Below are 18,100 nucleotides of genomic sequence, written 5' to 3'. Positions count from 1 at the left end.
CTGCCTGTTCTCTTCCTACTTGGAAAGATTAAAATGGGAGTTTCAGGAAGCAAACATTTGAGTTATAAGGCTTCAGAAAGAGAAAAATGGAGGTGCATTGGAAAGAAGTACTAGATATAGGATCTGCAGTGGGTTTTGATGGGAAAGAGTTTTAGTGAGGAATCTTGAATAAGGGGAGGTTCTGGTTGAAAGAGTCAAATCAATAAGCATTTATTAAATGCCTGCTATATACTTCAGCAGTTGGGTGATACAGTGAAGAGTGTTGGGGCTGGAGATAGGACTCCTCATATTACTGAATTCAAATCTGGCCTCAGATACTTCATAGCTATGTTATCCTGAGCAAGTCATTTAACCCTGTTTGCCTTAGTTTCTTCAACTGTAAAATGAGCAGGAGAAGGAAATGGCATCTGTGTCCATTATCTTTGTCAAGAAAGCCCCAAATGGAGTCACAAAGAGAATGACAAGATTGAAATGACCAAATAACTGAAACACATCCTGGGCACTGTGCTAAGTGCCGAGGATACAAAGAGGCAAAGGACAGTCCCTCTCAAGGAGGTTATAATCTGATGGGAAAGGTAACATTAAAAAAATACATATACATCCAAACAAATAAGGATAAGTAGGGAATAATTAAGAGAGAGAGGAAGCACTAGGATAAAGAGGGTTGGTTGGGAAAGGCTCCTTGTGGAAGGGAGGATTTTAGTTGGGGACTTCTAAAAAGCCAGAGAGGTCAGTAATTGAGCAGAGAAGGGAAGAGAATCTGCTCAGAGAGAGTACCCAGAGCTCAGAGATGGAGCGTCTTGTTTGTAGACGGTTAGCAGATCATCATCACTAGATTAAAGAGCACCTGGTGAGGAGTAAGGCATACTGGAAAGGTAGAAGGGGTCCAGTTTATGAAGGGCTTTGAAGGTCAAACAAAACAATATCGATTGGATCCTGGAAATAACAGGAAGTCACTGCAGTTTAATGAATGTAGGGGAGGGGGAGTGGGGAGTGATGGTGACATAATTGGATCCATGCATTAGGAAAATCCTTTTGATGGCTGAATTGGAGGATGGACAGAAGTGGGGCTTGCCTTGAGGCAGGCAGACCCACTAGCAGCTACTGCAAATTTCCAAGTGAGGAGGACCTGCACCAGGGGAATGGCAGTGTCAGAAGAGAGAAAGAGATGATGTGTTTGGGGTTCAGCACCAAATGATGAAATTGAGGTAAGCACCAAATGATGTCATTTAGGAGCATAGATGTTAGGGTTCAGTCATGTGATGAATTCACCATGGCCATTCTCTTTGGCAAAAGGTAGGTTTATTTAGGAGAAGAGATTACAGACAAAATAAAGGGATATAATAGACACCAGGAATGATAAAGATGAAATAGAGTTGGGAGAGCAATAAAGGTTACCAAGGAAAGGAGTTTTGAAGAATTCCATTAAAGGAATATGCCATAAGGTGGGAGTACTCTATTGACTGGCAGACTAAATTCATAGGGGGATTTAGCACCCTAAAAGAGTTAGGTAATAAGAAGGGGAAAAATGCCCTAAGGCATAGTGGGGGAGATGAGAGGAAAGATACCACCAGGAGAAGGACACCACAAGACAGAATTCGGTGGTGGGCTAAGCCAAAAGGGATTCAACCAAGATGGATGGGCCATGAGCAGATTTCTTGGGGAAATTTAACCTTGGGGAGTTTGACATAACTTGGATTTCTGATGGGACACAGCAAGGTGGGGCTACCCAAGACCTCCACAGAGGGTGGGACTAAAAGTTGAGCTGATCCCCATCAGTGCCCTTCCCTGATTGTCTCAGGGAGTAACTTTATCAGTGCTCCAGGCTCTCTCTGCAAACCCCAGGGATCCAGGACCTCATCAGAGAGATGGTATAAAGGTGAGACTGATGGGCCTTGGCAGCCGCTTGGATGTGGGGGTGGGGGAGAGGAGGACAATGAGAGTCAGGAGTCCAGGATGATACCTAACTTGTGAATCTGGGGGACAGGAGCACGGCGTTGCCCTTAATAGTAATAGGAAAGGTGGGGGCAGCGAGGATTTGGGAGGGAGAAGAGGACGAGTTCTCTATTGAGCTTAAGCTGGCTACTGGACATCCAGAGCAGAAGCCCGCAGAGAGACCGGGGCAGGACAAGGAGATTAGAGAATCATCAGCAGGGATGGCCATGAACCCTGTGGGAGCTGAGAGATCACCCAATAGAAATGGCTTAGAGGAAGAAGAGAGCAGGGGTTCCTGGCAGAGCCCTGGGCCCCTCCAGCAAAGAAAGGAAGGGTTTTCGGAGAGGGAGACTAAATAAAATAGATGAATCCAAGAAAAGCACTTATTAAACGCATCCTGCATTCAAGGCGCCGTGAGCTGCTCGGGACATAGAGAAAGACCCGCCTTCTCTGCCCCCAGGAATTTCTGTGCTTTAGGGGAGGGGGCACACTGGGGCTGGGGAAGCTCTGAATCATGTTCAGAAAGAAGGGAGTCAGCAGGCCCCGGTTCTAATCTCGCCTCGCCTCCTTCCTGGCCGGCTGAGCCCGGGCCCGGCACCACCCGGCCGCAGGGCCTCGCGCCTCGAGGCTCTGAGAGGGGGAGGTCCGAGGGAGGCTGGCACCGTGCACGGCTGGGGGGCTGAGGGGGGGCCCCCGCGGGGCCGAGGAGGAAGGCAAGGGGAGATGCGGGGTAGCCCCGAGTTCTAGGGAGCAGGAAGCTGCAGCCTGGGGGGGCTGGCCGAGGGGGGGGCCGAGGGTCCGGCTGGGGCGGTGGGCTGGGGGTCCCAGGGGGGAGGGGCTGGTGGGGGAGGGGAGGGGCTGGCACCGTGCACAGCTAGGGGGCGGAGGGGGTCCGGGGGAGGAGAGGGTCCGGCTTGGGCTGGGGGTCCCAGGGGGGAGGGGCTGGTGGGGGAGGGGAGGGGCTGGCACCGTGCACAGCTAGGGGGCGGAGGGGGTCCGGGGGAGGAGAGGGTCCGGCTTGGGCTGGGGGTCCCAGGGGGGAGGGGCTGGTGGGGGAGGGGAGAGGCCGGCGGGTGAGGAGGGCCCGGCGTGAGGGGGGAGTCAGAGGGAGGCGGGTCCGGCTCGGGGTGGGGGCGCGCCCGGCGGGGCTTTCCGGAGCGCCCCGGGGCTCCTGCCGGGCTGCCCGGCCGGCGCAGAGCGCGTAGCGGCCGCGCCGAGGCACCGCGTCCTCCGGCCCTGCAGGGGGCGCTGTGGGCGTGGCCGGCCCGCGGGGCGGGCGGCCGCGGCCCCTCCTGCCGAGCTCGGCCCCTTTTCCGGGTTTCCTCCGCCGCCGCCGCCGCCTCCTCCTCCTTGGCCTCCGTCGCCGCGGCCGCCGTCGCCGCTCCTCCTCCCCGCCCGCCTCCTGCCCTTCTCCCGGCCGCCCCCGCCGCTGCGGCCGCCGCCGAGGAGCGCGGGACGCGAGCGCAGCGGGGCCGGGGCCGGAGCGGAGCCGCAGCACGAGCGCCCTCCCGCCGTCGCCGCCGCCGGCCCGCCCCGCCCCGCCCTCCGCCCGCCGGCGCCCTCCTGGGCCGGGCGGCCTGGGCCTGGCCGGCCCCTCCGCCCGCCCCCGCGGACCCGGCCTGGCGCGGCCGCCCGCCTTCGCCGCCTTCGCCTGCGCCGCCGCCTCGTCGCTGCTGGGCTTCCTCCGCTCGGCGCCCCGGGGCCGCCGTCTGCTGCTGCTGCCGCCTCTGCCCTCGTCGCCGCAGGCCAGCGCCCCCCGCTGCCGCCCGGCGCCGCCCGCCATGCCCGGCCCGGCCGCCGGGAGCAGGGCCCGGGTCTACGCCGAGGTGAACAGCCTGAGGAGCCGCGAGTATTGGGACTACGAGGCGCACGTCCCGAGCTGGGGGTAAAGTCGCCGCCGCCGCCGCCGCGTCCCGGGCCCATGTGCTCCGGCCCCGGCCCCGGCCCGCGGGAGGAGGAGGAGGGGGGGAGGCCGGCGGGGGGGGGCGGGCTGGGGAGGGGGCTGCACGGGCCCCTGCGGGGCCCGCAGAGGCGGGGGGCTTCTCCCCCTCTCCCAGGGAGGGAGGTCCGAGCCGGGGTTCTCCCCCTCCCCCAATGGAGAGAGGGTCGGAGCGGGGGGAGAGGGTCCGAGCGGGGCCTCCCCCGCCCCGATGGAGAGGAGATCAGAGTCGGGATTCCTAGACCGTCCTTCCCCAGTGGAGATGATCAAGTACATGGGGATCCTCGTGTCTCCCAAGGGTCGCTTAGATGGAACCGGGTTCCTGCCCCATTCCCCTCCCATTAGAGCAAGGCTCAGATGGAGCCGGGGTTGTTCCACCCCCCGATGTAGGGGAAGGGTCCGGGGATCACCCCCTCCCTTCTCTGCCCCCATCCCCGTGGAGGGGGGGCCAGTTCCCTGTGGGTCTAGGGTCAGTTAGAGCTGCGCTTCCTCCTCCATTTCCCACCTCCAGATGGAGGGAGGGTCGTTAAGTAGATTCGCATTTGCTGCCCCCTCGGCCCCCACTGGGGCGGGTCTGTTGGATGGAGTCGGGCTTTGGAGCAAAGTTTGGGGGTGAGGAAGGAATGGTGGCTCAATGCGCTTCCCCGGGCTCCAGTTGGATGCAGCGAGAGTGAGAGCGAAGACTGAATAAGCTAACGCCAAGCCTCTGTCACTCAGATGTGTCTCTTACTCTTCACAGTAATCAGGACGATTACCAACTGGTTCGGAAACTTGGTCGGGGAAAATATAGTGAAGTGTTTGAGGCCATTAACATCACCAACAATGAGAGAGTGGTTGTAAAAATTCTCAAGGTGAGTCGGTGTCCTGTTGATGGTACTCTCGTGATTATTGTAATAAGAATAATGGTAGCTGATACTTCTATAAAATAGCTTTGGAAGGTTTGCAGAGCGATTTTCGCGGCATCTCATTTGAGCCTCGGCAGCCTCATGATAGCATAAGCTCTTTCCCCATTTTGCAGATGAGGAAGTTGAGGCTCATAGGGGTTAAGTGACTTGCACAGGGTCGCTAGTTAGCAAGTGTGTGGGGCAGAAACAAGTCTAGCTTGTCTTCCTAATTCCAGGTCCAGTGCTCTATCCACACCACTTTTAAATTTTTATTTAAAATTTCATCTTAATTTTCTAGTTCAGAAGAAAAACATTTGCTACCATGTTAGAGTAAAAAGTGATGTCTAATTATGTAAAAGTGTACTTATCTTTATTTTTCATCCAATTAAAAATCTTTCTTCATTAATCTTTCCCATCCCATTTTTCTATTTACCACCCAAAAATGACAAAACAGGGGTGATTTTTTACAAAATCTAAACATAAATGTTTTAGGAATGGACCTGTTACTAATCTACTAAAATTCTGGGTCCTTTAGCAAATATCTCAGGTGGGATTCCATTACCTATTTTTCAGTTGCCAGATCAATAAGTCACTCAGGAAGTAGTTCCCCTATTTTCTGGGCCTTCCTTTGGGCAAGGTTGGTTTGAGCATTATTTTTATTTGATGGATGTTCTTACTTATTTATAAGAAGAAATTTCATCAGACATTGAAATGGACTCAAAAGGTTGAATGATGCTGAGGTGAGAAAATGCCCCAGAACCATAACTTGTTCATTTGACTGGGGATGATGTGCTATAAGATCATGATCTGTGTATTGGATTATTTGTTAAGTTTGTCAGGGAAATAACTCATTTGAATAAACCTTGTTACTAGCAACCGAAGGAGGAGCTCAAGTGTTGCCTCTGTGCAAGTTAATTTTCCTGGCAGAAATCAACATCACAAAAGAATATACTGCCTAAAACAACAATTTGAGTATAACTTTTAATGGAGGATGTCATGGTATGCTAGGGATCTTTTTGTTTACTCTTAGATAACCAACATAGGGGTACATAGCAGAGCCATAGCAAACAGAAATATTTGACTACTTGACTGAAATTCCCTGGGTTGATGGTGTATTTGGAACTGACTCTTCTGAATGATGTTTGGTAAAGGGTGCAGCAAGAAACTCTTAGAATCTCATGAGTGCTCATGGCAAGTCAGTTCTGATTTATTCAAGTAATTCTGAAAAATAAAAGGGAATTAAATGAAATGAGTTCAGCTGTTCCCTGTGCCTTCTTGTTCTTGTAGCATTTTGAATAGATTTTCAGAATAAGAATAGGATTGAAATTTTTTGTGTGCCTTAGTACTCTCTCTATGAATGATGATTCCTGTTTGATTTGTATTCCTGAGTTTCGACTGGTAATATTGAGGGAGTGGGTCACAATTTCCCAATGGGGATCCATCATGTTGCTGGAAAAGTAGGGAAGTGTGCTGTGGCCCAAACAGGGAGGACCTGGGATAGATGGAGCTGGCTTTCCTCTTGATTATCACAAGAAGTTGCCATAATGCAGGGAACTCAAACATACACTGTCTTCTCTAAGTGTTGGCCTCTTTAAAATAGTCTTTTTTTTTGAGTTATAGCTACCTTTTCTAAGAATATATCCCCTGTACAAAATGGTTTAGACACTCCTTCCTCTTGGAATTGCATCCAGAACCAGCCAAGAGCATGACAAAATATCAACTCATTTTTCTGCCTTTTTTTTTTTTTAAATCCAGAATGCTGTTCCCCAACTTGATCACCCACACTCATTTACTTGAATTGGTTCCAAATTTATTTTCATTACTATTGAAGGTATTTATTCTGAAAGCTTTCTCCTTTTTTTTTTTTTTTTTTTTTTTTTTTTTTTTTTTTTGAGTTTCCTAAAGTGTTTTGAGCAAATGGCAACTTGCTTGGAATATGTAAATAATATGTATATAGTCTCATTAGGTTGACTACTTTGAAGAGTCTAATACCTGTTTGGAGATGTATCTCACCTATAAATTGAGGAAGGTTTATTTTAAAAATCAGTTAAGTTCAATAGTCACATCTTATAATTGTGAGTAGTTAGCTTCACTAAGGAAGTTATGCCCATCCATTCCCCCCCCCCCCCCCCCCCCAACCCAAAATGTAATGTTTTTAAAACCAACTTTTGACTGTTTATTCTCAGGACAGATTAGTGAGATGGAAGCTCTACACACTCAAAGGATGCCCTTTGTGTACCCAGTAGCCTGGGGTTTGTTGTTGTTTACCAAGCTGTATAGTTTCTTCCTAAGATCCAAAGAATAAATGATATTAAGGAATGGGTCAGATGAAGAGCCGGTGCTGTAATGGTGGGAGCATTAGTTAAGTGTCCCTTGGGTGAGAACCTTTTGACAATCACATTTTCCTTAGTGTGGGGTTAGGATTACCTTGCCTCCCCTTGTGAACAACACAACACATTACACACCTTGCTCTCTTGCTCATACTCTTATGTGTCTTTGTATGGGTTGAAAAACTAAAGTGAAGTTTGTGATTTTTAATTATGTCTGACAGACTATATTCCAGCCAATATACATGACTCAAAAATATTAAATCTTTGTGAAATGACCTATATTCCGATAAGGTGTAATTGATGTTCCCCCCCTTTTTGGTATATCTTCTGATAGAGAACAGTCGATTTTATTGTAAAGGACTAACTGCATTTAGTACTGGGTTATCCAAGAAAAACTGCCTCTTCCAATGATCCCACTGTGCATTAGCTACAGTTAGGAAGTCAGGAATTTAAGGGAAATGCATAAATAATATGTAAATTCCCAAAGAAAAGAAATAGTCTCCCCTTTTCAGTCACTTGAAGAGAACCATAGATTTTTGGAAGGCAACTTGGAGGCCCCAGAATGTACTCCCCCTCACTTTACAGATGAGGAAAATGAGTCCTAGAGAGGAGGGACAGAACCAAGGTTACACAGAGCAAATGTTAAGAGTGGCCGAGTTTCATTTTAAGAGGCAGCATTCAGAACTACTTGTGCTCAATTCTGCCTTAGAAGCTGGCCCTGAAACCCTAATGGTATTGCCTGTGCTTGTGGTCTCCTTTAAATTGGGAGCTCCCTGAAGGCCAGAACCGTCTAGCTCTTAGCATCAAGAGTGGTACATAGAAGTTGCTTAATCAGTGCTTATTGACTGATTGACTGACCCTGAGCCAAGCCACTTCACCTCTCTTACCCTCAGTTTCCTTATCTGTAAAATAATGGTAATAATAGTGTTTTTAATCACGGAGTAGATAGGATCAAATGAGATAATTGTGTAAAGTGCTTTCCAAATTGAAATGCCAATAAGTGGAAGCTGTTGTGAGGGGGGTACAGTCTAGCTTGACACACTTGCATCCTCCATCATGAAGACCTTGTTCAGAGCCTCTCCTTGGACACATCCTGGCTCGGTAACTCTGGGCAAGGCTTGTAGGAGATCTTGTGCCCACTTGGCTCTGCTGGTTGGTGGCACTGATCCCAAAGTGTCCTACATCAGAAGCTCTGCATCTGGTTGGGAAAGTTAAAGGTTGTTCTTTTCTCCCCCTCCTTTCCTCAAGCAAGATATTTAGATTTATCTATTTGAGTCTGTTGTGGAATCTCATTTTCTGCAGACAGACCTTTAAGACTGTAAATTGCAGCACTGCCACATCTTCCTCATACTCTCTCATTGTCAAAGATTTCAGAGTGATGGTGCCCTGGATTTTTTACACAGAATTTCACAGATACTTGGCAGAATATGGAGCCACATGCATGAAAAGTGGGTATTTAGATTTCCTGGATAATTAACATGGGAATTGGAGAAGTTCTTATTGATTCCTTTGGACCTGAAGTCACAGAACTGGGGCTCCAAGTGTTGAGTAAAGGCTGTGGAGTTCCCCTGAGCCGAGCCCCTTGTCTCTGGATTGGGGTCACCTAGGTGTTTCTGTCCCTGGATCTCTTCCCAGGCCTCTGCCCCAGGTTATTCAGTCTTTCCATTGTTGTAAAGTTGTTATAATCCTCTTTGATTTTTTTAGTACATATTTCAAAAATTACTTTTATTTTGGGAGGATTAAATTTGTTTTTAGTAACTCCAAAAATGTCCCGATTTCATGTAACTAGTTGGGTTGTGCAATTAGCAGATGCACAATTAATTGAAATTAGGCTGCATCCTAGCAGCCATTGTTTTCTACAATTGCCAGTGATGAAATGAATGCCTTGGTGATGTAATCAATGGTTCAAATTGGTTGTGGAGCAAAAGTAACTCAACTGGTTTGAAATACCCTGAGTGCTGGAGTCCAGGCCTAACTCAGCTCCTCATGCTGCCCTGTGGACCTACCATTAGGATGGGCAGAAGGGACTTGAGTCAAATCTGCTTATGCAATCCAAGCCACTGAACTCCGTGCAGAGTTGGCGGGGCACAGACCCTTTTATTTTATCTTTGATTCCGTTGGGCCTCAAACCTTGTAAGTCCTTTTGGCTTAGGTCATGTGTACTGCGCCATTGAATGTTAGGGTAATGAGCGCAAAAATGCAACAGTCCCTGTCTTCGAGTTGCTTGCATTTTACCAGAGAGATGCAAGATGTATGTCAGAGAAGTAATACAAAGTAATTTCAGGAGAACTAGTTAACAGAGTAGTGACAACTGAGGCAGATCCCCAAAGATTCCCTGTTAGAACCTTGAAGTTCACTTTGAAGGAGCTAGGGAATCTATAATCCTGGAGGTCAGCACAGACATGTCAGGCCTGCACATCCAGGGAGAAGCTACTTAGCAGCCCAGCTCTGGCTGGATTGAGTTGGGTAGGGTACTAGTGTCTGATGAATTTAAATCTGCTAATTAAGATTGCTTAAAGAATTTCAACTTTTGCATTTCTTAATAGCCTATCATTAAATTTGCATTTTGTTGCTAAAAGTCTCAGTTTTCACTTAAAAAGTTTAGCCTCATATTGAGGAATTCCAGAGCAGCAGGAGTTAACCTTACTATCCTTGGCTACCTAGAGTTAGATTTTTCCATGAAGTGGTGGTATTTGATGTTTATTTGTAACATTCTACAGTAGGCAGGTGGTGGGGAAAGGAAACTTTTGTTCTCATTCTCAAAAGAGGTTTTCCACAAAGTTTAAACAGTGTATTAAGTATTTTCCTTAAACATATTGTTCTTAAAGTATACTTTGTTCTGTATTGTCCTCTTATGTAACTAGATTCAGTGTTTCAAGTTCTCAAATTTAGATACTTTTGAGTTTGAGTACTAATTTTATCTACTAAAATTGTAAGTAAAGGATATACAATGCTATGTTAAAATAGCCAAACTAAGCAGAAATTCTGTGATCAAACATGGAGTAACAAAACTTAAAATAGGAATATTTTTCCAGAAATAAGGAGTGGAAGGAAGTAGGAGATTGCCAGAGACGCCTTTGTATATTGTCTCAACTTGGAGTGGCTGTTGTGAATATATATTTTGATATATATTGTTTGTGGATTCCAAACAAGAAGTTAAGGATTCTCATATCTATTAAAAATAACTCGTGCCTTGATCAGATCAGGATTCTTTGTTATGGAGTTGGAAGAAAGTAATTTTATAGCTCCCTCTGCTCCATTACAAGACCTTCTCTAAAATAATGAAATGTAAAATCATTAACTTTTTTCTATGGTCATGCTCTCCAATTCCATTTGGAAAATTAAAGTTACCATTCCCAAGGAGCTCATTTGTGGTTTGGCTACTGGAACATCTTCCAAGTTTAAAGGGCTGAACAAAGATTAGATGGAGTCTTAGGTTAATTCAGGTCAAAAATGAGGTTCCTGCACTTTCACAGTACTTGCCTTTGAACCAAGGAGCTTTTGATTTGGGCTCCAGGACACATTGTGGTGCTGCAGGGAAGGGGGAAAGGCATGGTAAATGAAACCTTGCATTTGCGCACCTGGATTTCCATCCCCAGCTGCCAGGGTGGTATTGTAAAGTGAGATTCTCAAGCAAGTGAATAGGTTTTACATCATGGACAGGAAAGGAGTGTTTGTGTTCATCTTGTGTTCATCACTGGCCCATCCAGGAGCTTTGGATCTGCCTTAACTATTGTTAACTAAGGGAAGAAAAGCTAGGATTTATGGTGTACTTTAGGGTTTGGAAGGGGATTTACCAAGGCAACCTCAGAATATCTGATTTTGTATTATAGCTACTTGATTTTAAGCCTTGCTAAAGCAAATCATTCAGTGGACCATTCCCTACAGCTGGCATGGCATGTCTACTGATATTAGAGATTGGCAAGTTTGAGGCAAAAGATCCTTATTTTTCTTTGCTGTTATTTCTAGGAAGCTCCTTGCTGTTTTCTGTTGCCAGCTGATCACTCCAAGAGTTGCTTTCCTTTGAAAAGCCTTGTCTGTTGTGTTAGTATTTGCTAAATAATTGATAGGTGGAAGGCCCCTTTCTTTAGGTCATTGGGCTTCTGCCTTTGTGGGGAGGAGCTCATTTTCATTGAAACCTGATCCCTGGGGGCAGGTGTTCCTCTGACTGGGTAAGTGAAGTGGGGGAGGGGGACAACTGTGGATTCTGTTTTTGTCCATGTAGTAAACTATGGCCAGCTTGTGTGTCTCGAGGTAGCAGGCTGCTGTGGAAAGAGCACTGGCTCTCTGGAGTCACAGACCCCAGGTTCAATCCCTGCTTCCAATCCAAAATCTCTGGTGTGACCATGGGCAAGTCATATCCACTTCTGGCCTCAGTTTCCCAATCTGTAAAAAGAGGTAGGGTTGGACCTCATGACCTTTGAGGTCCTTTCCAGCCCCGGCTCTGTGAACTGAGTCATGGACACTTGTTAGGTGCTGGATGCGTCGACTTGCTTGGCATGTATTCATGTATGCCGAGTTCAGCTGAAGAGAATATTTTAGTCACATTTTGTGGCATCGTGACTGACCAGTTGGCATCATTTTCTGTTTACTGTGCAGATGTTTGGATCACTGGTGGGGGTCTTATTCCTTAGCTTGTTCCCAGAGACACATGTATCTTTGAAAAAATCTCTTCTGCCCTGTGCAGAGACTGTACCCCTGCTTGTGGTGTGCTTTGCACTCTGTAGTCATATTTAACATGTTCTGGAGACCTTGTCTGTCACTCACCGGAAAAAGTATAGCAAGAGCGATGCTTTTTTCTTCTGAAATTCTCATGGTTTGAATCAGCACACTGCTCAGCTGGCAGCCTCCTCCTGATTCCTAAATGTGAAGAGGTTTTCAGTCAGTGTCATAGCAAAAGCCGATCTCTTTTTTGCTGATCCAACATCTGTTTCTTTAGAAATGGGATCCATTGTAATAGCTTACCGGGTATGCTGCCTACTTTAGATCCTAGATCTGAAGTCCATGGGAGCCAGCAGCTGAGGCTTACCCAAGTTTGAAACTGGATTGCAATGGACCGACCTCCACTTGCTGGAAGATGAAATACTCATGTATAAACCAGTGCAAGAACAGGTGTCTTACTACCTTGTTTCAGTTTTGGGGGTTCTGTGACTATAAGATGTACAGCTGCTCTTTCAGACTGTAAAAGTTTTAAGATTTTCCAGTTGGCATTTGTCTAACAAACAAGCAAAATAAGGATATCAATCTGCAGGTTGACCTGAATGGGATGAGTTTAAGGGGCTGTGACACTAGACCGCAAAGGCCTGTGGAACTTAAACTCACTCTAATGGACTCAGCTGTTTGATCACTTGCCTCACTTCTTCAGATTTAGAGAAACATTTTGTCAAACAGCCTAGTTGTGTAGGATACAAGTAAACCAGAGTTAACTGCAAAAGGAGTCTCACTTCTAATTGCTCTTATGTATTTAAGCCAGTGAAGAAAAAGAAGATAAAACGAGAGGTTAAGATTCTGGAAAATCTTCGAGGTGGAACAAATATCATTAAGCTCATTGACACTGTGAAAGACCCGGTGGTAAGTGCTTGAGGGGCTTTGGGGTCCCACGCTAGGACAGTGAAATGTTTTTAAACTGTGGTTATATTGAAGTTCTTCTATTTCAGTAGTGCCCTTGCCAGCCTGCCATTCTTGTGGTTATTTTTAAAATGAAAGAGAACATTATTGCAGTGGAAATAACCTTTATTGAGGTTGCCAATCATGCTTACCTGTTTTTGAATGAATTTTTTTAACTGGAAAAGATTTATGGCAGTTCAAAATGACACCTAGTACTAATTTTTCATGGAACCCTTGAATTCCATGGAATAATTGTTTTAAAAACATCTTCAAATGAAATTACAACTACTGTCTTTCATATTAAAGGTCTAAACCTGTAACATTATTGCAAGTATTTCAGGGTTTACATGTTCTACAAGTGAAATTGAGATACTTGCTGAAAATCCCCAAGAATTTTTTAAAAACTATTTGATTTGGTGTAGCTAAATTAATTTCTTTGGTGGGTAAATTTCAGTTATTTTGATTGATTATTCAGGTTGAAGAAGTCCCCTCACTTTTCTTCCATCTCATTTCTTTCTCTTTTGCTCTTCTATTTTTCCCTAGATACCCCTAATTACTTTCTCCTTTTCCATAATAACCTAATTTCCTTTGAAGAAATTTACTAGTTTTCATCTGTGGTGTGTACTAAACAAATTAAGGAGTGTTCATTTTTTTTCTTAAAGACAATTGCCAAGATAAGCCTTATTCAATCTAGCAAACATTTGTGAATTTTACCTCTTGTGTATAGAGCACTGTGCTTGGGTGTTAGGAAGATACAGAGATTAAATAAAATATGGTATCTGCCTTCCTGGAGTTTAGAGAATGACAGTATATATAACTGTCTCAGAGAGAATGGTCACTATTAATGCCTACTTCTCAGAAACCAGTGCTTGCTGCAGGATTATCACATTTAAAAGCAACTCCATGCTATATGGTGTGGATTTAAATGAAACTGTTTTTCTATCCTATACCCTATTTCTTTTTTCCTGTGGACACACTGAAGTGACTCTTGACCAAATGCATATGTGTCCCGTATATCCTTGATAGGGACCATTAGTATGGGCTTGAGAGGTAAACATAATCCTCAGGATACTCCCATCTCCCTGAATTCCTAGCAAGCATACTTACTTTGACCCCAGCAGCTCCTGATCATTGGAATTGAAAAGCAGTAGCCAGCTCCCAGTCTCCAGGTGAGACCGACATAATAGTGATAGTAGAAAAGAAAGAAGTAGACTCTAATTCATCTTGCTGGTGCTGCTGGTGAATCTGTGAATCTGTAACTTCCTGTTTCTTCTGTTCTTGGGCTGGTTAAGAGATAATACAGACTGAGGCCTATTATGTACTTCTAGGGTGTTAAGATCCCTAGGCAACTACTACCTATTTCTATTCAGATAATACTAGATGTAAAATTTTTCACGACTATTTTCTTTTGTCCTCTCCCACTCTAAACTAACCGCTGCTTTTTTCCTTCTATTTGAGAATAACTGATGAAAGTTGGCTTTTTTTTTTTTTTTTTTGACAAACCTGATTTCCTGAATATCAGATTTGCAGATCTGGGGTGGTTATTCATTTTATGCAAAGATTCTCAAAATTTCCTTAACAGCATGACATTTACATTATTAATTATACACAGCTTTTCATCACTACATCACTTGTGTGAAGTCCAGTAGTGTTCAAAATCTAACATCTCTCAGCCAATGGTATAATTTTCTGCTTTAGCTCATTGGCAAAATCTGGAATAACTGTCAATTTTTCTGATTTAGTCAGAATTGGCCAAGATAAAACATTTCTGGTCACCAAGTGGTAATGCTGAGAAATGCAATTTCTAATCTAATGAAGGGAAGAGGCTATTGATAATCGGGAGCAGTAGGGAAATTTCATTATGCACTCATTTTTTGTGGCTTTGCTTTGAGCACATTCTGGCCCAACTAAGCCCAGTTTCTGATCAGAGTTGTTAAACTAAGGCTGATGGCATGAACTCTTCAATAAGATTCCAAAGTATTGTGATTTTGAATCTTAAGTGGGAACTTGGGAGTATATGACAAAAACTGTTAAAAAAATTTTATTTTTTAAAAAATCACTTTTATCTCTTAACAGTCAAAGACTCCAGCTTTGGTGTTTGAATACATCAATAATACAGATTTTAAGGTGAGTATATATATCTAAATATCTGTAAATACATTTCTTACTCTTAAATATACAGCTTAGAAAGGAGAATGTATTTTAGATACATTAAAACTTAAGAAATGTTGGAAGTACTGGAAAGACTATAATTGGTGAAGGTAGGAAATAATAAAATGATGGATTGGTTACCTATCACATTTTATGATTGCCTAACAGAGTAGGGTCTTCACAGAATAACAAATAAACTAGAAATAGTCTAACCCTAAATTATTTTTCTTCCTGGTAACTATTGAAAGTAGTTAGAAGATGCTGACAAATGAGAAGAGTTATTGCATTTTGAAAAATTGCTCACACCCTTCCCATTCTTAATATAGCCTTGCTTGCTCTGCTGTGTTTTCAATCTAAGATAATCCTTCTGGTTCGATGGGTCTATTTCTAACCATATTGTTGATAGAGATGTAGCTTTGATTTGTAAAGAAATCCTATGGGGCTAGTATGGAATGATAACCATGGACTTAAAAGAGCTCTTTTTTTGATTAGAAAGAATACATAAATACATGACATACAAATTTTTTTTTTTTGGAATTGGAATAGAGATTTTTTAAAAAAATGTATTTTTAATACACATTGCTTAATGAATCATGTTGGGAGAGGAAAATCAGAGCAAAAGGGAAAAACCATGGGAGAGAAAAAGAAGTGAATGAACAAAGCATGTGTTGATTTACGTTCAGTCTCCATAGGTCTTTTTCTGAATGTTAAACTCAAGCAATTGCTAATTTATTTTTATAGGTGTGTGTTTAATATGTTTTCAAACTTTTGCAAGTTATGGAACTTATATGTTGATGGTTTTTTGGGTTTATTCGACTCCCACACCCTCCTGTTTTGTGTTTAGCGATGAGGGTTCTAACTCAAATACTTGCCTCTTTATGGTAACACTTTGATCAACTATTATTGAGACAGCATGACAGAAGGGAATCAGAAGACCTACTTACTCACCTCATGGTAGTACCCCAGGTATTGGCTGGTAGAGTTTCCAAACTGAAAGTTGCCAAAGCTCGTGAAATCACAAAGCTAGAACAGACAAAAAACTTCTAAGAAGTACTGTGTAGAATTCTGAATTAAAGGGGACACGGGGATCAGCGTTTGGAGGTAAATGACAAAATTATAAGTAATTGAAATGAGTTTACTTTGTTAAATATCGGTGATTATGAGGATTCTGTTTTGCTACTTGTGGTTGCCATGACTAAAAAGGACACTAAGATCAAATGTTCAGATACTTTGGTATTTATTGAGATTGTTAATTTCTGGTGAGAATAAAAGGATAAATCTTTATTATGATAAAGATTAAAATCTTTACATTAAATTTCCTTTAGAATAGTCACCTTTGCAAGGTAAGCTTAACAATTATAAAAAATAAGGAAGAATACCCAACACCTTTTGACAAATTTCACATAATAGACAATGCAGCTTTTTCCAGATATAACAGCTTTTCTGCTTGATTGCTTTGGAAGTGTGAAACATTCAGTTGTGAACAATTCCACTAAAATAATGAGCCCTTCAGAAGGGCCTTAGAGTACTTTTACTGACATACTTTTAATCATATTTTGCAGCATGAATGATCCAGATTTCTGGACATTTTTGATTGAACATGAGTGGGAGTATGAAAGAATGAGTCTTAATGTGCCAGGTCTTCAGGAGCTTCCTAGCTGCTGGCTAATGGCTCCTGTAGTGGTGCATATCCCAAGTGCTGGGACAGTTTTCATGTGCACTCACTCTTTCATGACTTCCATGGGGCCTCCATCTAACACACTAGAAAGCATTAATGCTCCTGGTACACCAGCCACCAGTTATACTTGCCATTCCCTCTTCCTCCTTGACTAGCTCCCTCTTTTTTAGTTCTTAGTGCCATTTCTGAGTAATTCTTTATACCAGCTATGTGGCAGCCTACTTAATGGCCACCATATAAGGAATAGTAGCTTCTTGGTTAACTTGTAGCTGTGTTTAGAAATTTCTTTTAAGTTTCTAAAGGAGTAAATTCCATTTACTCATAAATATCCCTATTGGAAGAATATCTTTAAAATAATAGGCTTTTTTTTTTTTTCCCCTAGAGAGAGCTTGGGGTCAATATAAATACTACACAGTTTCCCAAAGACAACCCATTCTTCCATTCCTTTTAGGGTCTATTCATTGTACAGTTTGTCAAATGTTCATATGCTTATATGCACACATCATTTCTTAGTGTCTTTAGTGATTAAACTATTTATTGGAGATATTTAAAAAATGGACTTAACACAAGGGGGGTTGTAGTGCAGTCTTCAAGTATTAAGATGACACAAATAAGTGTTTGTGGCTACTTAATGGGATCTTGTTCATCTGGCAAATGAAATATTTACCCTAGAATTTTGCAGCTCATAAATCACCATGCTCTTTCAAGTTTGAAATTTCATAAATTCCTCATAATAGAAAATTTAGGAAATTATAGACCCATAATTCTCCAAAGTCTCTTCACCTTTATTATGATAAAGTACATTTTTTTCCCCTTCCTCTTCTCAAATTAGATTTAAACAGAATAATTTCAGGAAGGTTAAGTTGGTTTCATTAAAAAAAAGTAGGGCTAAAGAGTCAATCATTTAAGATTATGGGGGATGATTATAATCTATTTATAATATTTGGGTTATTAAGAATGTTTACTAATTGGTCTTTACTGCTGATTCTATATGGTCACCAACTTAGACTCTTTAAATATTATATGGAAGGAACAGCTCATTCAGTTTTAATGGCAGTACTTGGGAAATTACTAAAATAAGTCATCAGTCAATATTTTATCACCTAGAAAACTAAAATATTAAGATGCAGAGGTGGGCTTGTAAGAACAAATTATGGCAGGTCAATTTCATTTGTTCCATCACAGTCTTGTCAAATATCTGATTTTGCCCCAATCTTAGACAATTAACAGTTTGCTTAATGGCAGCATCCAAAAGCTTATCCAGTAGTTTACTGTTAGCTCAAAGGAACACCTTAGGTGGTCCCACAATGATAATTTTCAGAGACTAATGTTTTCAGTGTCTTTATTGATCTGGAAGTCAGAACATATTGCTAACATTAGTACTTTGGGGGGGGGACGGGGGAGACTCAAAATCACTTTAGAGAAACTATCCAACCAATATTAGATAAAATTAGGAAGAAATACATATGATATGGAAACAATTCCTTCCCCACAGGACAAAACAAAACAAAATATGGGCTAGTTAAGCTTAGGCCTAGAATTAATGGAAAAAAGTCCTGAGGGTTAAGAGAAAGTG

The 18,100-nt window shown here is 43.3% G+C and overlaps 1 protein-coding gene and 1 long non-coding RNA gene across 5 annotated transcripts in view; one reads left to right on the top strand and one right to left on the bottom strand.

Annotated features, from left to right (window-relative positions):
* The first annotated feature begins 487 nt into the window (after positions 1-487).
* The window catches only part of CSNK2A2 (casein kinase 2 alpha 2), a 43,406-nt gene continuing 25,793 nt past the window's right edge, over positions 488-18,100 (top strand). Inside the window, exons 1-5 of one of the 4 annotated variants that reach the window (XM_031949934.1) lie at positions 489-575; positions 1,026-1,208; positions 4,614-4,725; positions 12,558-12,659; positions 14,772-14,822. In XM_031949934.1, the coding sequence (XP_031805794.1) occupies positions 1,195-1,208; positions 4,614-4,725; positions 12,558-12,659; positions 14,772-14,822 (279 nt within the window). In that variant the 5' untranslated portion in view covers positions 489-575; positions 1,026-1,194. Of the gene's footprint in view, positions 576-1,025; positions 1,209-3,547; positions 3,821-4,613; positions 4,726-12,557; positions 12,660-14,771; positions 14,823-18,100 lie in introns of those variants that run through there. The other 3 variants (XM_031949936.1, XM_031949933.1, XM_031949935.1) reach the window with 3 other exon arrangements.
* Positions 11,641-13,974, bottom strand: LOC116421272. The gene is made up of 2 exons (XR_004231576.1): positions 13,803-13,974; positions 11,641-11,948 (listed from the first exon to the last, which is right to left on the bottom strand). It is a non-coding gene; the product is annotated as an uncharacterized LOC116421272 (long non-coding RNA).

Source organism: Sarcophilus harrisii, chromosome 2 (assembly GCF_902635505.1).
Source record: "Sarcophilus harrisii chromosome 2, mSarHar1.11, whole genome shotgun sequence".
NCBI classification, from domain to species: Eukaryota; Metazoa; Chordata; class Mammalia; order Dasyuromorphia; family Dasyuridae; genus Sarcophilus; species Sarcophilus harrisii.
The sequence above is the reverse complement of the archived record's forward strand: the minus strand, read 5'-3'. Positions and strand labels throughout refer to the sequence as shown.